This window comes from Bubalus bubalis, chromosome 24 (genome assembly GCF_019923935.1).
Source record: "Bubalus bubalis isolate 160015118507 breed Murrah chromosome 24, NDDB_SH_1, whole genome shotgun sequence".
Lineage (NCBI taxonomy): Eukaryota > Metazoa > Chordata > Mammalia > Artiodactyla > Bovidae > Bubalus > Bubalus bubalis.
The window spans coordinates 3,195,111-3,221,767 of NC_059180.1; the positions used below are offsets into that span (position 1 = coordinate 3,195,111).

The window sequence follows — 26,657 nt, forward strand, 5'->3', positions numbered from 1 at the left end:
CACGGCTCCCCTCCCCGGAATCCGACACCACCCAGGACAACAGCGTCATCATCCGTCACCTAGCAGGCTGGAGGAAGGGGCCAGGGCTAGCATTGCTGCCCTTAACAATCACGGGGGAGATCTGAAAAGTCCCTGACAAAACAGAATCAATGGGGTGGGGGGGGGAGTTTTTTTTAAACTTCCCATGCGATTCCAGTGCAGGGGCAAGGCTGAGGAGCAGTGGGCTGGAGGAAGAGGCCAGCAGGCAGGGGGTGAGGGGCCCCACCTGGACAGTGCCAGGTGCCACACCGCAGCCATGGCCCGGACCCCAGCACCACAGAATGAACGCCGGGCCCAGCAGAGGCTGCGCAAGGACTTCAGAAACGCCAGTTCTGATCAACGGGTAAGAGCCTGCCTGGAGCGCTGCGCTGAAAGAGTTCTGAGAACGAACCTAAGTGATGAATTAGCAATGTCTGCCACGGGCACCGGGCAGGCGAGAGGCAGCCGTGGCTGGTGTTGAGTTCCCCGCAAAGCTTCCGCTCCCTCCCCCTCTCCCAGCCTCACAAGCACGCTGTAAACTGAGCAGGGCCGAGATGATGCTTGTCATTTTATACAGGGATTCTGAGACACAACTCAGAAGTGGTGCGGCTGACTGCAAACAGACAGGTGTAGACAATCCACTCACCGCCGCTTTCAGCCCTGTCCATGGTCCTGATGGGAGAGTTTCTGCCATCAGTCTTTCACACCGTAGGATGAAGCATCTGGTCATCCCCTCCTGGATGGAAGACTGGCCGTGGAGCCAGAGGTGAAGGGAGAGGAGGAACAGAGCCCTTTCTTAGCTCCTGAAAGCCCCACCTCACTGGCCAGGGGTCAGAGCAGCCCTGGCCACAAGTCATCCATGATCCCCAGGCCTCCTAAACTCTGGCTGTGTCAATCCCTCCCATGCTGGACTGGCCTCACCAAGACTCCCTCCCAGGCCCCACTGGCCAAGGTAAAGCCCTGGAGGACCCAGAGCATAAACACCTGTGCCAAGGCCAAGAACAGAAACCACCAGGCAGCTCCTGCATGGGCTAGAAGACCCTGTGTTCCAGGGCATCTGCTTCCCTTGTTTTCTATCCCTGACTCACTCCCTGTAATTTCTCCTCACCCCAGGAAAGCTCTCTCCGTAGTCCACAGACATCACATCTCTTGGTCTTGCACACATTGTTCCTTCTGCTTAAAAGTCCCTTTCCCTCTTTTCTAGCTGGTGAACTCCTATTCAGCCCTCAGAACCCAGGTCAAAAGGCCCTTCTCCTGAAAAAGCCTTGCTTGAGCCCTACTATCACACCCCATCTAGATTGGATTGTAAACTGCCCCCTCTCACCTCAAGGCCACTGCTTAGGTTGCCTGTGTGGAATCTCCTTCCCCCTCTAGTCTTCCTGGAGCTTTCCCAGGAAGAAGGTGGCTCTTTCCTCAGGACTCCCACAGCAGCCTGTGTGACCCCTGTTGTGGCACAGATGATCCGTATTTGGGTGCTTCTGGGTCTGCCTCGGCCCCAAGACTGCAAACCAGGGGACTGGCCCTGATTCCTCTTCACCTACCTGGACCCAGTGCAGAGCCTGAATGCAATAGGTGATGCTCGCAAGCAACCAAATAACCAATCATCTTTGAGCGTTTACTACGTTGTTCAGACTCAACGTAAGCAGTCAGAAACAGTCACTGTCTTTTAAAAAACCTTCAGAGCTTTTGGATTAGATGGATTCCAGAGACATGGGTTAATCCAGTCAGGACCTTGGCTACCCAAAGGTCACACAATTCCAGGGGTGGGAGACAATTTGCTGGTTTAGAAAAGCAGGAGGTAAGAAAGGAAACTCCAGTGAGGGCCTGGGGAGAAGAGGGGAAATACTGCTTATTTTCTTTCTATTTCTGGGCTGCTTGACTGGCTACAATGTTCATTCACTAAAAAAAAAAAAAAATTGTTAAAATCTAATAAAATATTTTAAATATGGAAGTCTATGTCTGAAATCAATATTGAAACTCTATGTTCTCCAACCTACAGCATTAGAGTTGGAAGAGAAGAGAGGCTGGTCCCAAAGAGAGTTCTGGAAACCATCCAACTGCCCATCCAGACTACCTTGGAAATACAAGGTAGAGGGTCCCAAACAGAACTAGACTGCAGAGAGAACCAGTCAGAGAATACCTTGCACTCAGAGACACGGGCGCATCACAATCATGGCACCAAACAGGACGGGCTCTCTTACATAAACTTCAAGAACCGGCAACAGTAGTCTTTGAAGATAAAAACCAGGACAGTGGCTACCCTTGGAATCATTAAGGGATCTGATCCAGGTACTGGTCCCATGGGTGTGCTCAGTCTTCCAGCCCCAATGGAAAGGCGCACAATTTCCAGTAGTTGCTGTTATTCAGTTGCTAAGTTGTGTCTGACTCTTTGCAGCCGCATGGACTGCAGCATGCCAGGCTTCCCTGTTCTTCACTATTTTCTGGAGTTCGCTCAGATTCATGTCCATTGAATCAGTGATGTTACCTAACCATCTCATCCGCTGCCATGCCCTTTGCCTTTTGCCTTCAATCTTTCCCAGCATCAGGGTCTTTTCCAGTGAGTCAGTTCTTTGCATCAGGTGGCCAAAGTATTGGAGCTTCAGCCTCAGCATCAGTCCTTCCAATGAATATTTAAGGTTGATTTCCTTTAGGATCGACTGGTTTGATCTCCTTGCAATCGGAGAGACTCTCAAGAGTCTTCTCCAGCACCACAGTTCAAAACCATCAGTTCTCTGGAACTCAGCCTTCTATATGGTCCAACTCCCACATCCATACATGACTACTGAAAAAAAACATAGCTTTGCCTATATGGACTTCTATCAGCAAAACGATGTCTCTGCTTTTTAATATGCTGTCTGGATTTATCATAGCTTTCCTTCCAAGGAGCAAGTGTCCTTTAATTTCATGGCTGCAGTCACCATCCGCAGTGATTTAGGAGCCCTAGAAAATAAAATCTGTCACTGTTCCCATTTTTTCCCCTTCTTTTTGCCATGAAATGATGGGACTGGATGCCATGATCTTAGTTTCTTTAATGTTGAGTTATAAGCCAGGTTTTTCACTCTCCCTTTTCACCCTCATCAAGAGGCTCTTTAGTTCCTCTTCACTTTCTTCCATTAGAGTGGTATCTTCTATATATCTGAGGTTATTGATATTTCTCCCAGCAATCTTGATTCCAGCTTGTGATTCATCCAGCCCAGCATTCTGCATGATGTACTCTGCATGTAAGTTAAACAAGCAGGATGACAAGATACAGCCTTGTCGTACTCCTTTCTCAATTTTGATCTGGTAGTTACACTCTAATAAAGGGTTAAAGATGGAGTAGTCTCAGGCTCCTACCAGCCAGGTCTGGGCGGGGTGTGCTTCCACCACCCTGGGATCTCTTCAGGTAGCCCCGGGCAGGGGGCCTAAGCTTGCTGACCACCTGCCCTGTGCCCACCACCTGGGCCCCCCTCCAGGCCTGGGCACGCCAGTGACTGGCTCTCCCCTTCCGCCCCCTCCCCGCCTGCAGTCTGAAGCAGCCAGGCCCAGGTTCAGAGTTCCACAATGTCTTCCTCCCCTCCTGGCCTGGGCCCAGCTGGGGTCCGCAGCCCCAAGAGAGAAGTGGGCCTCTTCCTCCAAATGAGCCCGGGGCCCAGGGAAACCGCTGCAGCCGCCCCTTCCGGGCCAGGCTGGTGCCTGGCGATAGCAGCCTTGAATCCCCAGGACAGAGGACTAAAGGGAATTGTCTAGGAGACAAAGCGGGGTCTGTCTGTCCGTCCCTCTGGCCCCGGGCCCTCTGGGCTGCTCCCTTTCTCCAGCTGGGTCTCAGGCTACTTCTTTGTGTCCATTCAGGAATTCACAGCTCCTCCTGGATGGCAGATGGCAGCTTGGCTTGGTCTCTGGGAAACGGAGTTTGGGAGATCAGACCATGGGCTGCCGCCAGCTCAGAACAGTTTTGAGATGGAAACCCCAGCAAGGAAAGAGCGGGACCAGCAGGGCAAGCCGAGGAAAAGGGGGAAAGGGCCGGAGTTTCTGGAAGGCCTGCAGCAGAGAAAATGTGGCATTCCACGTGAACGGTGCCCCCTGGAGGCGTGCAGCTGGAGGTCCTGACCTAACACAGCGGTGGCCAGAGCCCAGCCCCGCACCCTCCCCGGGGCTCCCTTCAGAATCTGGCTTAATGAGGGTCCATGCCTCTGAAGCAGGGACCACCCCATCCTCCTGGCCTCACCGGAAGCTCCCAGAAGATAACAGCCAAGCAGGTGCCACAGGAACCCAGACATTCTGGACCAGAAACTCAGGGTGGCCCTTCACCCTCCGGAATTTCCATAACAGAGAGCTGATACAAGCCGAGGGGTCGACTCTCCACCTCGAAGCTGAGGATGCCCATCCCCCTCCCCACAGCGTCCAGACCCTAGGCCAAGAGCTCTGAAATTTGCACCAAAGTTTCAGGAGCCCAGGAACTAATGTTCAGAGGAATCAGCCTCCCCAGGGACTCCTCGGGCTGACGAAGACCCCACTCCTCTGCCCTCAGTGGAGACAACTCCCAGCCTCGCTCCCCACGGTCTCCGGTGCAGGACCAAGCTCTGGGTGCCTACAGGGCAACCTGCTTCCTTTTTGTGGCTGCGTGCCCTCCCATCCTCACTTCCGCTCCCTCCTGCTGCTGCATCTTGGGGTCACCTCCCAAATACACCCTTTGCCCCTGTATCCTCGTTCCTGGGTTTAGCTTCTGGGGAAGCTCACATGAAGGCAGATTCTTGGCAGCTAAGAGTAAAACCCAAAAAATATAGCCACAGGTGCTCTGGGCAAGAAGCAAGACTGCAGACGTCCTTGGCGGTCCAGTGGTTAGGACTCCTTGTTTCCACTGCAGGGGGGGACCCAAGCTCCATCCCCCGCTGGGGAACGAAGATTCCACATGCTGCACAGCGCTGCCTGCAGCCAACAAGCAACAAGTAAGAAGCAGCACCGCCTCTGACGGATTCCAGTCCCGGCTGCTGCTGCTGCTGATCCCAGGAGGCTTGTCTGCACAGCACTGCACAGTCCGCAAGGCTCACTCACACCCTCTGGGTTCCACCGCCTCAGGAAGGGACAGGCCACCACCCCGCCCATCCCTGCTCCCCTAGACCCACCACATCCCATCTCTGCCGCTTTCCCCTCCCAGAAGCCAGGCTGGGATCGCAACCACCTCCCTTCTCCTCACAGGGGCCACACCTGAAACACGCCTCCTAAGAGGCACATCCCAAACCAGAATCCACTGGGAGGAACTTGGAGAAACTCAGTAAGGGACTTCCCTGGTAGTCCAGTGGCTAAGACTGCAGGCTCCCAATGCAGGGGGCCCAGGTGTGATCCCTGGTCAGGGAACGAGATCCCACATGCTGCAATTGAGACCCGGCACAGCCAAAATAAGTAAATAAATATTTACATAAAAAGAAACTCAACAAATATCTCCCCCTACTCCACCCCCATCAGCCTCAGGGGACCTGTTGCCGCCCTGGGCTCACCTTAAGTGGCAAAAGCAAACCTAACTCCAGAGATGGGGGCAGCCACCTTCCAACGGGTAGGCTGCACCAGCCTCCCACCAGAACCACAGGGGCATCCTGGGATGGCAGATCCTGTCACAGAAAATCGTTTTCTCCCCGCTCATACTAGTCCCTGTGAAAGGAGGGGCCACTCCCGGGCCTGTGGAACAGGCAGAGGCCTGAGCACGCCCCATCCCCGCCAACACAGCACCACTGGCCCTGGCTTAGCCCAGCCCTACCCATGCCCAAGTGTCCAGGATACCATCCTGTGTGGAGCCATGGAAATTCCAAAGCAGAGGGCCCTGGGCTGTCCCCTCCCCCTGAAGCTGGTTCCCAGCCAACTCCATCCCTTACGACCAGGATTCAGGCACCAACTGCTGAGCAAAGCAGCTGCCTTCAGGGAGAAACAGCTTCCCCCAGAGACCTACACCTTTCTGGAGCAAAATGCACCTATGTGCGTGCGCACACACCCACATGCAGACAGGTATGGGCACACGACCTGCATACACACACACACACACTGCACACAAGCCCAGGGGCTTCACAGAGCCTGCAATATCATCCACACAGCCTGAGAACGTCTCCACTTCAGAAAGGGACTGATTCATTCCTTCCCCCCGAGGCCTTTCTTCAAAAGAAATGAAGGCTCGGTTTTGTCTTAGATAATAACAAAGATCTCACCACTTTGATACACTTTGAGTGCAGAGGTGTTTGAAGTGAGGGTCTTTTTTCCTGAAGAGAGGCTCCTGAAAAATCACAAAACTGCAACCCCTAATGAAAGCATTGATTCAGGCAAGGGTGACCAACATATGCAGAGAAGGTTGATGAGAGGTTGCTAAGCAATGGGATGGTCCAATCCAGGGAACCCAGCATCACCTCGCTGGCCCCGAGATAAACCCCAGCATCCCCAGAGACAGGGCAGCCAGGCATCCCCTGCCTCCTTGGGAGACGCAAAGCGACGTTTCTCACCTGTCTTGCCAAGAACGTCGATCCTGAATATAATAAGCCTCTACAGCTGTGTGGGCCACTGTGGCAGCCACAGGCCATGTGTGGCCAAGTCAACAAGAACTCACTCAAACTAAATAAAAGATACAGTTCAGTTCCTCAGCTGTGCTAGGGCTCAACGGTGCCGGGGGCAGTGCCCACGCTGTCGGTGTGCTGGGGGCCTTGTGGTCACGGAAGTAACCCTCACCAGTTAGAGACATGGACTGAAACAGTAACATCACCAGGGGTTTGCCTTCAACTGTCCACAGAGAAAAAGCAAAGCGATGCAGCAAGGGTGGCGAGTCGTCCGTTAATTAGTAAATTTTAGTTAGGCTATGGGGTCCATCATAACTATTCTCTCTACTTTTTGAATGGAAGTTTTCATAATAGGAGGAACGGAATGTGTGCAGACTCTCAAGCACTCCCCCTCCCTCTGCAATGGTATTCATCATGGAAGGAAATGGTAACTCTACAGAGAGCAACCTGGTGGATTCCAGCTGAACCAAGGGTCAAGGTTGCGTGTGTGCTCAGGCGCAAGGGTCAAGGTTAAAACACCACAATGGCAGGACGGGCATCCTGCTGCTGGGAAGCGGTCACTGAAACACTGATGTGCAACCGGGGAAGTCTGTGGGCCTCACTAAACAATACTGCGTCAGGGACTTCCTGGGACTTCGCCTTCCAGGGCAGGGATTGTGGGTTCCATCCCTGGTGGGGGAGCTAAGATACTGCATGCCTCCAGGCCGAAAAAACCAAGACAGAAAACTGAAGCAACACTGTAACAAATTCAACATCGATTTTTTTGAAAAATAAATAAATGATACTGCATTAAGGCCAATGTTCCTTTTTTTCTTCTCACATTTAATAAACGACCTGCATATGACACCATTTTCAACTGAGCTTTACTTTTCATAAATTTTCTAACTGTGGTAAGACACAACAGAAAATTCACCATTTTAACCATTTTGAAGGGCGTCCTTCTGCAGCATAAGCATGTTCATATTGCTGCACGAACATCACAGCAGTCCACCTCCAGAACCTTTCCATCCTCCCAAACTAAGGTTCTGACTGCACGAACCACTGACTGCCCTCCCACTCCCTGCCCCTGGCACCCTGCCTTCCACTTCCTGTCTCCGTGACGCTTATGACTCTAAGGACTTCGTGTGGGTGGAATCGCACAGGGCGTGTCTTTTTGTTTGTCAGCTTATTAGCAGAAGGCAACAACAGTGTCCTGTTCATTCCGTTTAGTAGCAGAGTGACCTCAAGGTTCATTCATGGCACAGCCTGTATCAGAATGCCCTTCCTTTTCAAGGCCAGGGTTCATTTTTTAAAATCTCATTTCATAAGACAGTGCCCTGGGACTGAGCAAATACACACTGCAGGCTTTGGGGCCAAGGAGGGATATCAGCAAGGAACCCTCCTGTAGCCAGTCGAGTAGCCCTTCTCAGTGAGCTTCGGCAGCCCTGGTCCCTTGGGGGTCCCAAGAAGCCCCCCACTTTTCATCAGCGACAGGTCCGAGAATGGGCGTGAAATCCAAGCCAGGACAAGAAGACTCAGTTGCAGGGCCGTGGTGCTCCTGGAGGAGTCTGCAGGATGCTCTCCACCCACAAGGGCTGTGAGCAGTCCAGAGAATAAGAGGCCAGCGGGGACAGACCCCAGGGACGGACAGAGGCAGCCCGGTCCCCTTGGAGACTCTGGATCCAGCTGGACCTGAACCTACAACCTTTTCGTTTCCGAAGATCAACCTGCTTTCCCTTCTTTTCCCTCCTCCTTTTTCTCCTTCCTCCTCCCTCCCTCCTCACCCTCCACCACTTTCTTTCTCTCTCTTAAGCCAGTTTAAACTGAGACTTCTCTTACTTATAACCAAAAGGCCCGAAGTCACCCTCAAACCCCTGCTCACCCAGGCACTCAAGCAGAAACCATACCTACATTTCCAGCATACATATCAATATCTCAATTATGCATTTGTTCACATACTATGAGCAGACCAAGCCCTCCCCTAAACTATGAGCTTCAGAAGGGGAGGGGGCAAGCTTTGCACGGGGTTCATTTTCCTGCCCCAGCCTTGGTCCTCAAACAAGGTTTCAGGTGAGTCAGTGAACCAACTAGCGCACTGTGGGTGCCCAACCAGTGGACAAGTCAGTCACGCCCACCACACGCCAGACCGTGCTGGCCCCTCACGGGACAAAACGGAGGATCTGAATAGCCCCCAACCCACCCCTGCTCCAACGAGTTTGCGGTCTGGCTGGGGAATGGTGGCCAAAGACACAAGACCTGCCATGCTGTCCCCTGCCTGAGACGAGGGCTTGGGAGAAACCTGGAGGTGCGGGGGGGCTGCGTCCGGATGAATCTGAGGTGCGAGTCTGCACTGCCGCTGGCGTGGAGTCTCCAGACAACTGTCACTTCCCAGGACCCCGTGCACGTCTGTCAGCTCAGGTCTGCAGGCACAGGGCACCGAGCTGAGACCTGCTGGTGCTGAAAGGACAGCTCCCCGGGGCGCCCGGCCCCGCAGCAAGCACCCCGTCCCTGCGGAACCAGTCCAGCGCTTAACGCGCACCCCCTGTATGCAGGTTTACATACATTTACTCCAAACAGTCCTACGAGGGAAGCATCATTAGGTCCATTTTAATTTCAATGCACCCTGCACCTCACATCCTTGTCTGGCGAAATCCCATCACATAGTTATCCGTCTGCTGTCTGTTTCTCACACCAGGACGTGAGCTCCACGAGGTCAGGGAGTTTGTCTTGGTCAGTCCTGTATCCCTAGCAACCAGGACAGCGCCCAGCACCTCGCCACGCACCGCGATTATTGCTGAATTTATGAACAAATGAAACACAGGTGCAGCTGTGTGGTGCAGCTACGTGTCCACGTTGAGGGCAGGGAACATGTTCCTGGTTGTCCTCTCCATGGTCCGCCAACACACGTGGCAGACCCACCCTCTCGCCCCTCCGTCTCCTGCCCCACCCCCAACTAAAGACTTCAACCCCAGCAGTAATTATCAAAGTCAGAGGGACTTCCCTGGCAGTCCAGTGGTTAAGACTCTGAGCTTCTAATGCAGGGGGCACAAGTTCAATCCCTGGTCAGGGAACAAGGATCCCACACGCTGCACAGATGATTGATTGATAGATTAAAAAAACAGCCGCAGAATCCCCAGGGCTCCTGCCTTCTGGGTGGTGATATCTGCTATCTGCTCACATGGCAGAGACTCAGAGGCATCCTGACAACCCCCAGTCCAGATGCCCTCACGCCCCTGATGACTCCTTCAGCTGGACATTCTGGGAGGACGGGGAACTTCACCATCGGGTGGAAGAAGGGAGCCCAAAGGCAGAGCCCCCTACCCAGGCCTGAGGATCACAGCTTTGCAGCTCAGGTTCCCTGAAAAGCAGGACCTGAGGGTGCAGGGACCTGGTCCAAAGACGAGTCACTCCTGGAGTGACTCTAAGGACTCTACTTCATTCAGGGTTGTTCACTGTCCAGTCTGTGGCCAGAGGGACACACTCCACCTGCTGATAAGTGTATGTGCCAGGCCCACACCTCATGCAGTGATGGAGGACCTGAGTCTCGGGGAAGCTAAGGGACCAGCCCAAGAGCCCTCAGCAGGGGAGCGATGGGACCAAGACGGACGACACACCACGAGAGCATTCACTGCATGCCGGATGCGGGCCAAGCACGGGCCGAGGGCGGCATTTAGTCTTCCAAACGTCTCAATGAGGCTTGATTATTTTGTTCATTTTACAGATGAGGACACTGATGTTCAGAGACTCAATTGACCCTATGAGATTAGTACTACCATTATTCCCCATCTCTCAGAAGAGGAAACCAAGGCACAGAGAGGCCAGGTGCACATGCCCAAGATCACACAGCCATTCACTGGAGGGGCCCCCCGAGGCACACGCAGGAGGTCTGAGGCCAGAAGCCACCAAGGTGAAATTCTACTTTCTGTTTCTCAAGTACAGTAAGTCCCAAGTTGCAAACTTCCAAAGATGCAAACGTGCTACTACCCAGACATCACTGGATCTTTCTTTTTTTCAAGAGGGTAGATAAAATTAATCCAGCAAGGAACCGGAGTATGCCATCAACGTCAGGTGTGAGGGAACCTGCAGCACGCCCCACGTCTCCTACTGCGGGCGATCCTTCAGCTCTACCATCTCTCACCTCCTCTCACTTCTCCGGTCAGTAACTCTTCTCACCTGTTGACCCGACGCCCGCCCCTGTATGCCAGCTGTTGTACTGGACTGCTGGACTTTTCAAGTTACTGTTCTATAACATTTAAAATGTTTTCTTTTTGTGTGTGTGTTTATGTATTATCTGTGTGAAAAGTATTATAAACCTACTACAGTACAGTACTGTGTTAGCTGGGTACCTAGGCTAACTTTGTCGGACTTACAAACAAATTGGACTCATGAATGCATTCTTGGAACAGAACTCAATCTGCTGGGGACTTGCTGCACTTACTGTGTGCCATTCACTCCCAGGTAACGAGAGGACACAACGACATTCTCCACCTCCCCCAAGCTCGTGGGGAGACAGCCGAGGGAGCAAGTCCAATACATAACAGGATGGAGGCTGCAAGCAGCGAGGTGGAGAGCTGAGGTTACGAGAGAGCAGAAACTGTGAGGAGGCGGGGGGACCAACAGAGTCCAGGGTGACGGAGGGAGACGGTGGGAAAGTGGAGAACAGGGAAAACCCCTGGAGAGGGGCCGAGGCCTCTGTGGGCACCGGGCCTCCAGCTCCAGGCCCCACGGAGCCCTGAACGCACCAAAGTCTGCAGCAAGCTCAGATGCTCTGCTGTTTAAGAAGTGACTTCACTTAGTCAAGGATTCCCTGGTGGCTCAGATGGTAAAGAATCTGCCTGCAATTCTGGAGGCTCAGGTTCGATCCCTGGGTTGGGAAGCTCCCCTGGAGAAGGGAATGGCAACCCACACCAGTATTCTTGTCTGGAGAATCCCACTGACAGAGGGGCCTGACGGGCTACAGGCCATGGGGTCACAAAGAGCGGGACACGACTGAGCAACTAACACTTTCACTCTTGCATTTTCACTTAGTCACAGAGAACACTGTCCACAGTGACACTGAACCAAGCCAGCACTCTGGGCTCAACTCCAGTGGCCCTTCTACTCATCTGCCTAGGGGTCCCCAGGACCCCCAGGGAGGGGGCCGCAGGGGTCTGGGCCTCAGCCGGGAGCTCTGGCGGCTTGGGGATCCCTGGAGGGAGGGCTTGGCAAAAGCTCAGACTTGAGTTTAGACGGAGCTGGGTTAGAGCTGGCCGCCCCTCTCCCTGGCCACCGGCCCAGCCTCCCCGGCACCTCATCTGTAAGTCGGCCAAGGACACTGATCTGGCAGGGTCCGGGATGGGTAAGAATCAATCCACACAGTACTGGAAGCAGAGCCTGGAACATACAAAACGCTTGGGAAATGGTGCAGGTCTTTACTGTGGCGGCAATTAACATGAAAAAAACAGAGGCAGAGAGGCAGTCTGGGACACTGGGAATTAATTTACCCAAATCTCAATCCACTTTTTTTTTTTTTTTTTGGCTGTACTGGGTCTTCGCTGTTGCACAGGCTTTCTCTAGTTGCGGAGAGCGGGGCTACTTTTGGTTGCGATCCACAGGCTCCTCACTGGGGTGGCTTCTCCTGTCTCGTTGCGGAGCACGGGCTCTAGCGCTCACCAGTCGGTAGTTGTGGTTCCCGTACTCGAGAGCGCAGGCTCAATAGCTGTGACGCATGGCTTACTTGCTCTGTGACTGGTGGGATCTTCCCAGACCAGGAAATCCATATCTCCTGCCCTGGCAGGTGGGTTCTTAACCACGGAGCCACCAGGGAAGCCCTCGATCCACACTTCCTCTTGCACCTACCTGGCCACGTCCCTGATCTGCTTCTCTGTTGGTCAAGGGCGCTGGGTTGAGGAACCTGAAGCTCCCTCTGCTCAGTGGGAAGGACAATTTTGAATTCCATGATCGATTAGTGATGTCTGTCCTGGGCACAAGGGAAGGATGGCAGTAAGGGCTCTACCGTCCTACTCTAACAATCCTATCAGGATGTGAGAGCTGGACCATAAAAAAGGCTGAGCGCCGAAGAATTGATGCTTTTGAACTGTGGTGTTGGAGAAGACTCTTGAGAGTCCCTCCGACTGCAAGGAGATCAAATGAGTCCATCCTAAAGGAAATCAACCCTGAATATTCATTGGAAGGACTGATGTTGAAGCTGAAAGTCCAATACTTTGGTCACCTGATGCAAAGAGCTGACTCATTGGAAAAGACCCTGATGCTGGGAAAAATTGAAGGCGGGAGGAGAAGGGGACAACAGAGGATGAGATGGTTGGATGGCATCACCGACTTGATGGACACAACTTGAGCAAACTCCGGGAGATGGAAGACATGAAGCCTGGCGTGCTGCAGATCATGGGGTTGCAAAGTCAGACGTGACTCAGAGACTGAACAACAGTAACAGTAATCCCATTAGAGCTGTGTTCAGGCAGCACCACCCTTGAACAGGAGGGCCTCTGTCCCTAACCATGTCCTTTAGATCTGTTGCTTCTCCAACTTTCATGCACACCTGACCACTGAAGGATCTTATGACGATGAAGATTCTGATTCCACAGGCTTGCAGTGGATTTCTAACGAGTTCTAGCTGACGCCAAGGCAATGGATCTCTGGAGTGTGCTGCAGGTCAGGGTTAAGGGGGCCCTGCTCACACAAACACAGGCTACTCTGTTAACGAGACATCGAGCGCCTTGGTCATGGGGGATCCAGCACTCATCGTCAGCAGTGTGAGCTGTGACCCTGGACGTCCGCTTTGTGAACAATACTGGCAGGCCTCAGACAAGTACGTCGTCACATCTCCCGTCCTGTGTCCTTTGCGCAAAACATGGGTACAGATCCACACAATGGAATGTCATTCAGCCTTAGAAAGGAAGATACTACGATGAGATACCACCTCACACCAGTCAGAACTGCTATCATAAAAGAGTCTGCAAATGACAGGGACTTCCCTGGTGATCCTGTGGCTAAGAGTCCAAGCTCCCAGTGCAGGGGGCCCAGGTTTGATCCCTGGTCAGGGAGCTAGATTCCACATGCTGCAACTAAGACCCAGCACAGCCAAATAAGTAAAATACACATTTTTGAAATGGCTGAAATGGTAAACTTTACATTATGCATATTTTACCACAATAACAAAAAACGATTACATCCAAATGCCGTGGAGCTTTGTGGATGACGCCACGTGTGGCCCTGGGAACAAGGAGGATGTGAGCAGCAGGAAGATCTGGGTAAGAGAAAGACAAACCCCAGTCGGCCCTCCCCACCAGAGGTTACACATCTCAGGGATCCACCAGCCGCAGGCGGAAACCACTAGCAACCGGCAGCTGGTTCAATCTACAGATGCGGAGCCCAAGGATAGAGGCGCATCCGTGGACGCTGGGAGTCGAGGGAGTCCTGGAACTAACCCACCACCCGGGTGGGTACCGAGGGAGGACCTCGATTCATCCTCGGAAGCCTTCCTCTCAAGGCAGCAGCCTCCAGCATCCAGTTTGCCCCTCTTCCCGTTTCGGTTCCAGGTTTCAAAGACACTCGTGAATCACCCTGGAATTCCCAGGAGGTGTGCGTGGCAGCTGATGGACACACGAAATGCTAATGCGTTCGTATCACTCCTGAACTTCCACGTGAGCAGGACCAGAGGCAACTGGCATAAGACACAAGTCCTGTTCTTTTTTTCATGGAAGCACAGTTGATTTACAACGCTGTGCCCATCTCTGCTGTGCAGCAAAGTGATTTGGTTTTATACATATTAATATACACATTATTTTTTAATATTCCTTTCTGACTTCCCTGGTGGGCCAGTGGTTCAGAATCCACCTGCCAGGGCAGGGGACGGGTTCGACCCCGGTCTGTGAAGCTTGCTTCCACGTGTCACGGGGCAACTGAGCCCGTGGGCCACTGAGCCTGAGCTCCAGAGCCCATGAGAGGCCCTCGGACAGCAACTCGAGTAGCCCCTGCTGGCCGCAAATACAGAAAGCCCACAGGGAGCAATGAAGACTCAGCACTGCCAAAACACACAAATAAAATTCTTTTCCATGGTGGTCCAGGGGCTTCCCTGCTGGCTCAGATGGTAAAGAATCCACCTGCAGTGCAGGAGACCCTGGTTCAATCCCTGGGTTGGGAAGATCCCCTGGAGAAGGGAAAGGCTACCCACGCCAATATTCTGGCCTGGAGAATTCCATGGACTGTACAGTCCCCGGGGTCACAAAGAGTCGGACACGACTGAGCGACTTTCACTCTGACATTCACATGATGGTTTATCCCTGGATCCTGGATAGTTTCCTGTGCTACACGATGGGACCTTTTTATCCATTCTCTGTATGGTAGTTGGCGTCTACCAGCCCCAAATTCTCAGCCCACTCCTCTCCTTCCTGCTCCCCTTGGCAACCATAAGCCTGATCCCCATCTAGTCCTCATGTTGGCAACGAGCTGGACATTGGACTTGAGGCGTGAGCAGTCTCATTTTCATGAGATGGGTTTCAATTACATTTTCCAAAAACTCAAATGAAATATCTCAGCTTTAACTTAAATACTGTTTGACTTTAAAATGTTATACTCACCCATCTTAATTGAATTTTGCCTTTTCAATTTAATAGGAATTTCTGAATACTTTAGAATTGAGTCATATAAACTGTTTCAGTTTCTGACATTTGCTTTAATTTACATTTGTGGAGTCTTTTAATTACATTTTCCACTTGAGCCTTTTAGGCCAGTGTTCTCCCAGAGGAATTTCTGCAGTGATGGAAATGTTAAATGTCCGTGTTGTCCCCTAGAGCGGCTGCTGGCCCCTTGTGACTATGGAGCGTTTGAAATGTGGCTGGTGCGACTAAGGAACTAGCTTGTTAACTTTGTTTTACCTTAATGAATTTAGATTTACTTTTTGTCTTTGGCCACAAAGCATGTGGGGTCTTAGTTCGATCTGGTGCCCCATGCACTGGGAGCATGGAGTTTTAACCAATGGATGGCCAGGGAAGTCCCAAGATTTACTTCTAAATAAGCCACATGTGGCTAGGCCTACAGCCCTGAACAGAGCACCTTTAGATTATTACTGTTAATAAAACCCCAAAATAAGTGAAAATCTTGACTATAAAAAATGATTCTGCTGTGATGAAGTCAATAAAAATAAATCATGTGACATACATAATAAACTGTGCGTGTCTTCGTTACTCATCCGAGCAAGGCTGCCCAGCAACGAATGCCAAAAATGCGTGTGAAAGTTAACTACATTCAGCTGTCTTTCTGTGTATTTTCTTGGCCATGCCCCATGGGACCTCAGTTCCCAGCCCAAGGATCAAACCTGTGCCCCTGCACTGGGAGCAGGCATTCTTAGCCCCTGGGCCACCAGGCAAGTCCCCCACCTTAAGCTGTCTTTGAAACTAGCCAGTCTTCAATCATATGAAGGCCACCGTTTTACAGTGGTCAGTTCTGTCTCTATAGAAGTACAGCTGTTGAAAGGAGGACAGAACCCGTTTTGTCGAGACGCTTGTCAGCTTGACTCTTAACTTGAGATATCCAGACACAGAGCAAGTGGGCTTCTCGGGGACACCGCTCCGGCTCCACAGCGTTGGGGGCGGGCCCGTCAGTGAATGAATGAAGGAGGCCGACAATGGTGTGTTCTGGGAGCCCTGCCAGGTCCTGCCAGGGTGTGGGCAGTGGGGAGGACTCGGAATTCTATTCCCTGCATCCGGCAGGGAGCAGATGATCCTGTAAAATCCCACGTGAGATGCTCACCCTGCAGCTGTTGGTGCTGGCGACTGCTGTCCCCCCTCAGGCTTGCACAGGAGGCAGAAGGGCAGAGCAGAGGCCAGGCGAACCCAGGCGTGAACCCCACTGCCCGCGCTACGACCTCAGGCAACTCAGGCAGGTATGAAAACTGCGGCCACTCCCAGGACGGCCAAGGGTCAGAGGAGATGATGTACAGAAACCGAGGGTCGGGACTTCCTTGGTGCTCCCAACACAGGGGGCCTGGGTTCGACCCCTGGTCAGGAAACTAGATTCCACTTGCCGAAACTAAGAGTTTAGGAGTTCGAATGCTACAACTAAAAAGGTTCTGCTTACCGCGACTAAGGTCAAAGATCTTGAGTGTTGCGACTAAAACCTGGAGCAGGACTTCCCTGGTGGTCCAGTGGATAAGAATCAGCCTGCCAGCACAGGGGATCCGGGTTCGATCTCTGGGCTGGAAAGATTTCACATGCATCGCACCTACGAAGCCCTTGGGCCACAACTGCTGAAGCCCTCGAGCCTAGAGCCCATGCTCCGCAGCAAGAGACGCCCCTGCTCAACACAACTAAGAAAGCCCGCTCGCAGCGATTAAGACCCAGTGCAGTCGAAAATAAAGAAATAAAATTTAAACAAGCAACCTGGTGCAGCCAAATAAATAAATCATTTTTTTTTTTAAGTATGGGTCACCTCCCTCTACTCCATGAAGCCCTGTCCCCAGGTTAGTCCAGCAAGACAGAAGCAACCATGAACCTCCCCTCCCCACCCACCTCTTCTCCATCCACCCAGACAACTGCTGAAGTCACAGAAAGCTTTGCCAAGATGGAAGGGTTTCTCTGACAGCCCCTGGATCTTCAGAAACTTGTTTTGTACAAACTGCCTCAGAGCTTCTCTGGAAAGAGACACCCTGGATCAGAGTAACCATGACATAAATAGCCATGCTCCAGAGCACCAACTGTAGGCCAGGTACCTCGTCACCAGCTGCGTCACGTACCTCATCTTAATCACCTTAAGGACCGCCAAGGTTTAGGAAACCTGTGACCTCCACAATTCAGAGTCCCGGCTGGAGCAGGACTAAGTAGCTTTGAAGGGACTTCAGGCAGCAAGATGGAGAAGGCAATGGCACCCCACTCCGGTACTCTTGCCTGGAAAATCCCATGGACGGAGGAGCCTGGTAGGCTGCAGTCCATGGGGTCGTGAAGAGTCGGACACGACTGAGCAACTTCCCTTTCACTTTTCACTTTCCTGCATTGGAGAAGGAAATGGCAACCCACTCCAGTGTTCTTGCCTGGAGAATCCCAGGGATGGGGGAGCCTGGTGGGCTGCCGTCTATGGGGTCGCACACGACTGAAGCGACTTAGCAGTAGCAGCAGCAGGCAGCAAGACAGGACTAAACCTACAGAAGGCCTCCCACGGCCAGCACGAGCATCACCACCGCCTCCCGTCAACCTCCCTTACAAAGGGGAAAGCGGGACTCAGGAAAAAGCCCCCTGCCCGTGAGAAGGAGCAGAGAGGAGGGCAGGGTCACAGCACCGGCCCCTGGCCCCTCCTCCTTCCCCAGGATGCAGCCGTGGAATGAGTGAGAACCTGTCTCTGACCTTAGGAGCAACTCCAAACACCACGGCAGGACCTGCACTGTGAAGGGGGTGGGGGTCCCCAGCCTGGTCACTGTCGTCTGGGCAGTCGGCGATCCTCACATTGACCTGGTGACCAGGGCAACACCCTGAATGGACAAAGGATCGAGTGTGCACTGCAGAGACGCTCCCGGAGCGTGACTGCCCAGAAGCAGAACTCAGAAAACAACCTGAGTGTCCCACAGAGGGAAATAATGAAATAAAGCAGGGTGTGATAGCGAGCTGGGACACACGCAAAAGCCCACATCGAACTGCGGCTGCAAGCAGTTAGGAAAGACGAAGAAGGGAGTATAGCAAGTCAATTTTTAAAAATCAGGATACAGTGCTAGCTGTAGGCTATCTATAGAAGAAAAATCAACACATTTAAAAGTGATTATCTCGGGACCATGGGATTGAGGGTCTGCTGCTTTCATTTTTATACCTACTTCCCAGGATTTAAAAACTTTTCTCCAAGGAGCATGAGCTACATCTATAACTATACTGCTATTTTATAATGACCCCCGCCCCCGCCCCGTTTAAGGTCACACTGCATTAAGCCAAAGAGGACACTGGTGTCTGCACAGCTTGATTCAATCAACTAAAGTCACACAGCCAGGATCCATGCGACAGATTCTGACTGGTAACTACTCAGGTGCCAGGTGTTGTTCTGGGCACAGACAGACAGATGGGACTTCACTCCCCAGTCTCCCGGCAGTGAGGTGTGGCCTCATGGGGCTCGCCCAGGAAATGTGAGACCTTGTTGCCTTCCAGGACACAGAACCGAATTTATTTTTATTCTCAAGACCCTGGACTTCCCTGGTGGTCCAACAATTAAGAAGCCACCTGCCAATGCAGGGGTCACAGGTTCAAACCTGGTCTGGGAAGATCTCACAAGCTGTGGAGCAACTAAGCCCACGCACCACAATTACTGAGCCCTAGAGCCCATGCTCTACAACAAGAGAAGCCATCACGATGAGAGGCCCATACACAACTAGAGAGAAGCCCCCACTTGGCAACGAAGACCAGCGCAGCCAAAAATAAATAAAAATATTTTTAAAAAAGAATTACCAAGACCCAGAAGCACCCTGTGTATCTTTCCTTCCCTCCCTTAGAGATGACCACTAACCTGACCTTGTAATCATCACTTTCTCACTTTTTGCATGCCTTTCTCTGCATTCCTAAACCACACAGCTGGTTTGCAGGGTTTCAAGTGTTACATGATTGGAGTCATGCTTTCTTCCAAGTTTTGCTATCGTTCAACACATCCGTGCGATCTATCCATACACTCTTTGGAACTGGAGTTCGTTTTCATTGCAGGATTACTATTCCAGTGTACAAGGCCACCCTGTTCAATCAGCACGGACCTCTGGGCTGCCTCCAGGTCTTGCTTACCACGAACAATGCTGCTGAGAAGTTTCTGGGCCACCTTCCCCGGTGCACACGCGCGCAGAGTTTCTCTAGGGCAGACACCCAGACGAGAATGGCTGTGCCCAGGTTCACATAATAATTTCTGTTTTCCAAAGCAATTATAATAGTTTCATCAGACTTTCAACATACTGAATACGAGCACAGCATCCCGAGGATTCTTACTTTGCATTTCCTTGATCACCAATACAAGTGAGCAGTTTTTCACCTGCTTGCTGCTCATCTGTGTTCTCCCTTCCGGAAATGACTCTCTTTTCCCGTTTTGTATTGGGTTGTCTTTTCCTTATTGCAGTTCTTTATAGATTCTGGATATTAAACTTTTTTGGTCATGCTGTGTGGCTTGTGGGATTTTAGCTCCAAACAGGAACTGCACCCAGGCCACGACAGTGAAAGCGTGTAGTCCTACTCACTGCGGTGGTGGTGGTTTTCGTCGCTAACACGTGTTTGACTCTTTTGCGACCCCATGGACAGTGGCCCGCCAGGCTCCTCTGTCCACGGGATTTCCCAGGCAAGAATATTGGAGTGTGTTGTCATTTCTTTCTCCAGGGGACCTTTCTGACCCAGGATCAAACCCAAGTCTCCTGTGTCTCCTGCAGTGGCAGGTGGATTCTCTACCACTGAGCCACCAGGGAAGCCCTTGAACCACTGGACCACCATGGAATTCCTGATTCTGGTATTAATTACTTGTTGGTTAAACGTGCTGCTAATAAGTCCTCCAAGTGTGTGGCTTGTCTTCTCTTCTTTTCTTGGCTTTTTTGTTTGTTTGTTTTTGGCGAATAAACATGTAAACTTTTCTATTGTAGTTGAGTTTATCCACCTTTTATAGTTTGGGCACCTCTGTGCCTTCAGAAATCTCTCCCTAGCATGATGGCCCAAAGATACTGTTTTAAGTTTTCAAAAGGTTCAATGTTTTTAAAAAATTATTCATTTGTAAATGTTTTTTCATGCTTAAAGGCAAATGCATTCAGTTCCTTTCCACGCAGAACATACAGTATCTTACAAGCTTGTTCTTTCTTTTCCAAATCAAGTTTGGGACAGCCTTTGAGGGCCCACTCATCCTCCACAGAGGGCCACCTTGTACCATGTTCTGGTCAGTGTCTTCCGTAGGGGAGAAAGGAATATTCTTGCTGACCTACAGACTAGTCCAGGGGAAGTGAGCTAGAGAAGGTCATGTGTACTGTCTGTCCAGCTGTGGTCAAGCTCACAGTAGGGTCATTATCCAGGTGAACCAACAGATGCCTACGGAAGCCATTCAGATACACCGTGGCAGGTAGGAAGCCACAGGAGAAGAGAAGGAGAGATGTGCTAGACTAGGGTGGAGTCAAGAGGCTGCTGGCACGAAAAAACAGGAAAAATGGAAGTGAAGTCATCCTCTTTAGGACGCCCTGCCAAGCAGAAAGCCTCCAAAAAATCCACCAGTCGCTAGAACACTCTTCTTCACAAACAACACCAGCTCCTCTGCTTTGCTCTTGACCTGCAGCTTCCCTGGTGGCTCAGTCGGTAAAGTCCACCCGCGACATGGGAGGCCTAGGTTCTATCCCTGGGTTGGGAAGATACCCCGGCAAAGGAAATGGCAACCACTGCAGTATTCTTGCCTGGAAATTTTCATGGACAGAGGAGCCTGGTGGACTACAGTCTATGGGGTCACAAAGAGTCCGACACAACTAAGTGACTTTCTTTCTTCTCTCTTTCTGTGTAGGTGTCCCGTTGTTCTTGCAGATCTGCAGCTGCTCCTTGGCTTTTTCCCGTGTCCTTCTCTACCTGCTGCCAGTCCACTCTGATGGACCCAGTATGGTTCACAAGCTGAAAAGGAAGAAACCCACCTCCCAAAGCCGTCGCAGCCAACTTTCCCACCTTCTGGAATATGAAAACCACACACTATCCAGTTGTTGTTCAGTCGCTCAGTCGTGTCCAACTCTTTGTGACCCCATGGACCGCAGCACACATGGCTTCCTTGTCCTTCACCAAATGACATCTCCAATTAACAGCTGGGTTGCCACACTCTACATTTTTGGCTGAAGGTTCAGATTCCTGCCCAAACAGCATTTGCCACCATGGCTGCTTTTTAGCAAGTTCTTAGAGGTCCAGGGACTCAAAATTTTCCCCACAGTTTCCTTGACTGGTTGCCACCATTCAGGCGAGCTCATCTCACGATGACACCTGCCTCGACTCCGAGAAGGAAGGCGCGCGGTGGAGCGCAGGCGCGAGCTGGCTTGCGGCACGTGGGGTAGACGTTTCCATTCCCACCGGGAGACAGAAAGGACCAGGCAGGGCTGGGGCGTGCGCTCCTCTTCCGCCCGCAGCCAAGTCCTATATATATTTTTGGAGGGAGGATCGGGGCTGTGCTAGATCGTCATTCGGAGAAGGCGATGGCACCCCACTCTAGTACTCTTGCCTGGAAAATCCCATGGACGGAGGAGCCTGGTAGGCCTGCAGTCCATGGGGTCGCAAAGGGTCGGACAGGACTGAGCGACTTCACTTTCACTTTTCACTTTCCTGCATTGGAGAAGGAAATGGCAACCCACTCCAGTGTTCTTGCCTGGAGAATCCCAGGGACAGGGGAGCCTGGTAGGCTGCCATCTATGGGGTCGCACAGAGTCGGGCACAACTGAAGCGACTTATCAGCAGCAGCAGATCGTCATTGCGGCACCAAACTTTTGTTTTTGGCACGTGGGATCTAGTTCCCTGACCAGCAATGGAACCCCCATCCCCTGCATTGGGAGTGTAGAGTCTCAGCTTGGGCCACCAGGGAAATCCTCCACTTGTTAATCTGTAATCCATCTACAAATGCTTTTTCTGTAAGGTGTGAGGTAGGGCTCCAGTTTTCTTGTTTCCATCTGGTTAACTGTCTCAGTACCATTGATTCACTAAACCATCCCTGCCTGATCAGCAATGCTGCCTCTGTCAAAAGCCAAATGCCTTTATATGCATGAATCTGCTTCTGGGCTCTCTGTTCTGCTTCATTGGTCAATTCACCGAGCTCTGCGCCCTGTCTTTAATTCCTATAGCTCTGCAATAAGTGTGTTTCTGGATGTAGATAAATCATTCAAGGACTTGAGTTTAGAACCTTAAAGATCAACTGGTCCAACCAGCCACTGAGAAACAGAGGCTCAGAGAGGGAAAGCATCTTTTGCAATGTCACACAGCATTTAACTAAAAGCACTGTTAAGAACTGGATGTTTGTGTTCCTGCCTCCAAAAAAATTCACATGTTGAAATCCAAGCCCCCATGTAATGGCATTTGGAGGTAGAACACTTGAGACATGATTAGATCATGAGGGTGGAACCTTCATGAATGGAATTAGTGCCCTTATCTGAAGAGGCCAAAGAGCTGGCCCCGTGTCTTTCTAACATATGAAGAGATCAGTAGTCTGAAACTTGGAAGAGGGCCTTCACCAGACCCAGACCATGCTGGCACCATGACCTCAGACCTCCAACCTCTAGAACTGTGAGGAATAATTTTCTGCTGTTTATAAGGCACCCAATATATGGTACTTTATTATGGCAGCCTGAATGGATTAACATCCATATCTTACCCTGGAGGATGGTCTTGTCCTGTTCAATATGGTAGTCAATGACCACCTGTGTGTGGTTACTGAGCACTTGAATAATTTGTTTATATTGATTACATATTGAACGTCCTTTGGATAGAGTTAACTAAAATATATTCTCATAATTAACTTCACCTGTTTCTTTTTACCTTTTTATGACACTGAGTTGGGACATAAGCTACATATTAAACTGAATGACCACTAGGAAATTTAAAACTACCTCTATGATTTGTACGATATCTCTACTGGAGAGAACTCGGTTATACTTCTAAATTCACTCGATCACAAAGCCTTGATTATGACCCTAATATGTGGACTGGACGGTAAAAAGGGCCGCACCAGGAGGAAAAGAACAGAAATAATCGATGCACTCTGTCTCCTCACTGGGCTCATTACCCAGAGAAGAGTCATCAGTCCCAGCATGAAAGAAAGAGCTCACGGTCCAGCCCTCAGCCCAGCTGGAGCTCTATTCCAGTAAGAGAGAGGGCAGCACCAGTGCCTAAATCTAGCCATCATTTACACCAACCCCCTTGTCTTACAGATTAACCAGCAGAGGTCCAGAGAGGTTGAGACACCTACCCAAGATCACACAGTGGGTGTGGGACAGAGCTCCTTCCCCCAGTGTCTGCATGTGTAGCCTCCAGTTCTGGGCATCCCCCTTCCCTTTGAGTGAACACTCCACCAACTTACATCTCATACGAGCACACCGGACCCTTGAGAAAAGCCTAAGAAAGTCCGAGTGTCCACACCGGAGGAGACCTCACAGATCTGTGCAGCCAGCCCCTCTCACCTTCGTCCCAAGAGAAACTCCACAGGAATTCCCACTAGTATCCCCTTCCCAGCGAGACTCCCCAACTTTATGAAGGAGACACAACATGTCTCCCTCCAGGGGAAACCTAGATGAGACTGAGGGGGAAAGGGCCCACTGTCCCTGCCCCCAGCCCTGCTCAGGCCGGCCTCTAGGGCCAAGTTATGCTCCCTCTGACGGGAACTCGCGGAGCCGTCGTGGACCAGGGGCCCTCAACACCTGCTGGGAGACAATGAGCCGTGCTGTGCCGCAGCAAAAATGACGCCCACCCAGCTCAACTCACCGCCTGCCTCCTCCACCCCCGGAGGCGGGGGCGTGGGGGGAGGGCGGGGGCAGGGCAGGCCGCGTGTCCTCTCCCACATCAGGCTCCCCCCGGGCAGGAGGAAGAAGCTGGGGCTGCATGCCCAGAGCGGCCTGTCTTCCCCCGAGACCCCTGCGGGCCAAGGGGCAACCCTAGAAAAGGGTTTCCATCCAGCTTGCAGGCAAGCCCACCCTCCCAAAATCTTAGAGCCATTTAATATTCCCTCCCCTCCCCCGGCCCCTTAATTGGGAATCTGAGCCACAGGACCTTGGCTTCCACTCAGCAATCTGAAATCACCACTTTAGAAGAGGAAACCAAGGCTCAGGAGGGACCACGGATTTCATATTATGAAAAGGCCAAGATGCACAGGTCCTGGCCCTGAGCCTCAGTTTACCCACCTGAAAAGAGCACTTACCCATTCGTCCGGCTTGCTGTGAGGACGGTCAGGGGTGGTGAGGGGACAGGGCCAGTCAGGGGGGACAGTGGTGGTCAAGGAGGACAGGGTGATCGGGGGGACAGGGGTGGTCAGGGGAGACAGGGGTGGCTGGGGGGAAGGGGTGGCGCGGGGACAGTGTGGGCAGGGGGGACAGGGGCGATACTGGCCAATGCCTTTTATCATTAACAAAAGCTCCAGGTAGCGACTGAGCCCGTGCAAAGTGCTTTCAAGGGATCGGCTCACTTAACCATCGCGGGGGGGCCCCAGGGGTGGGGACGCTCGTTATCCCCGCCTTGCAGAACTGGAAATCAAGGTTCCGAGAGGTGAAGCGACTGGCCCCAGGGCATCCCGCTAAGTGTGTCTGAGGCGCTGGGAACCCGCGCGCCTCCCGAGTCCAGGGCGCGGAGCTCACAAAGACCGCGACGTCTCGCGTCCGGGTTCTTCCGGCCCGGGGACAGGGTCCATTGGTCACCCCGAATTCTCGAGGCGGCGGGGGGCGCGCTGGCCGTGCGGGTAGCCGGACCCGCGCCCCCGCGCCCGCGCGCGCCCGCCACTCACCTCGCGTACTTGGTCTTCTGAAAATCCAGGAGCCGCGGGGCGAACATCGCGGCGGTTCCATCGGCCTCCAGCCGGGGGCTCCGACCGCGGCAACTCGGAGAGGCCGCGGGGCAGGAGCAGCAGGTCGGCGGGCGCGGGGCGGGGGCGGCCGGGGGCGCGCGGAGCCGAGCTGGAGCTGAGCCGGGAGCCGCCGACGCCAAATCCCGAGCAGATGGTGGCGGGCGGGGCGGGGGGGCTCCGGGCCAATCGCCTGAGTCCCCGCGGCCCCGGCCCCCTCCCCGCGCGGGGCGGCCCCCTCCCGGCCTCGCTGTGGGGCGGGGGCCCTGGAGGAGGGGTGGGGGGCCCCGGGGGGCTTCCGAATGCAGCCCCTTCCCCCTCACTCCCCGGGCCCCCTCCTCCCGTAGTTCTTCCAGCCAGAAGACGGCCTGTTAGACGGAGCCACGCTGCCCTCGCCTTACTGTTTCCCGCCCCCCGCCCCGGCCGGGGCTGGGCTGCAAGGCGTGTGGAGCCTGCAGGCGAGCCTGCCCTGCAGCCCCTCGCGAGCCCGACCCCAGAGGGTACTTGTAGCTCGCGACCCCCCACCGCCTTGACGCCCCTTCGAGGCTTGACGGCCCCAAGGGGATGGCCGCAGTCTCTGGGGAACCCCCCCAACTCCCAGAGGCTATGATTCTGGGGACCCTCGTGATCCCGAGACAGGGGCGCAAGCATCTGGACATTTGGTCGCCAGATTCCAGGTACCCAGGATCTGCCCACCTCCACCTCTAGTCTGTATAAAATGCAGCTTTCTCCTTTAGAGGCCCTTAACTTGGGTGATGGGCTCTATGAAACCCCCTACTGGAAGAGGTGACACCCTGAGGGGCTGCTGGAAGGCAGGCCAGCCTTCGACAGGGAAGGACAAGTCCCCAAATAGAAGGACAGGCCATCCCTTCGCACCCACACACCTCTCCCTCCTCCCCTCCCTTCCCAAGCCCCAGCTCCTTGCTACTTTTTATAACCAGCTTTATTTGAGACCTTACTACACCGTCAGAGAATAATCCTACCCACGTCCTCTGCCCCAAGGTAGCTGGAACAAGAAGGAGAAAGACAAAGGGACTCCATCAAATTCATTTCTGGGTTCCAGACGCTGAGCACACACCTGGAATGAGTAAGGACCAAAAGGTTGCAGGTATATGCGTTCAGAGGCCACAGCGGGGCTGGTGGGGCGGGATGGACAAGGGAAGGGATCTGGGAGTGCTGATGAGGTCAAATCCACCAGACCCTGCTGATGGAGGATTAGAAGTGGGGGATGGCCCCTGGGTTTCTGGCTGGCCCTGATGGGTGGGTATTGATGCCACCTAGCTTCCCTGTTGGCTCAGGTGGTAAAGAATCCGCCTGCCATGTGGGAGACCTGGGTTCTGTCCATGGGTTGGGAGGATCCCCTGGAGGAGGGCATAGCAACCCACTCCAGTATTCTTGTCTGGAAAATCCCCATGGACAGAGGAGCCTGGTGGGCTGCAGTCCATGGGGTCGCAAAGAGTCGGATACGACTGAGCGACTAAGCACAGCACAGCACAGGGAGGGGGGCGGGGAAAGGAGTTGGAGGAGACCAGAGGGGGAGCGACAGGAAGCCCGGAGATCATGAATGGGGTTTTGGCCAGGTGAGCTTGAGGTCAAGGTTGGCACGAGTGCCAAGGGATGAAGCCAAGCATGCCAAGCATGAAGGCCAAGGGACAGATG

The 26,657-nt window shown here is 52.8% G+C and overlaps 1 protein-coding gene and 1 pseudogene across 6 annotated transcripts in view; both read right to left on the reverse strand.

Annotated features, from left to right (window-relative positions):
• Positions 1-26,390, reverse strand: part of MMD2 (monocyte to macrophage differentiation associated 2) — a 63,117-nt gene extending 36,727 nt beyond the window's left edge. Inside the window, exon 1 of one of the 6 annotated variants that reach the window (XM_044935805.2) lies at positions 24,942-25,258. In XM_044935805.2, coding sequence (XP_044791740.1) covers positions 24,942-24,988 — 47 coding nt within the window. In that variant the 5' untranslated portion in view covers positions 24,989-25,258. Of the gene's footprint in view, positions 1-24,362; positions 24,891-24,941 lie in introns of those variants that run through there. The other 5 variants (XM_044935803.1, XM_044935801.2, XM_044935804.2 and 2 more) reach the window with 5 other exon arrangements.
• Positions 19,992-21,529, reverse strand: LOC123331568 (annotated as a pseudogene).
• Positions 26,391-26,657: the final 267 nt, after the last annotated feature.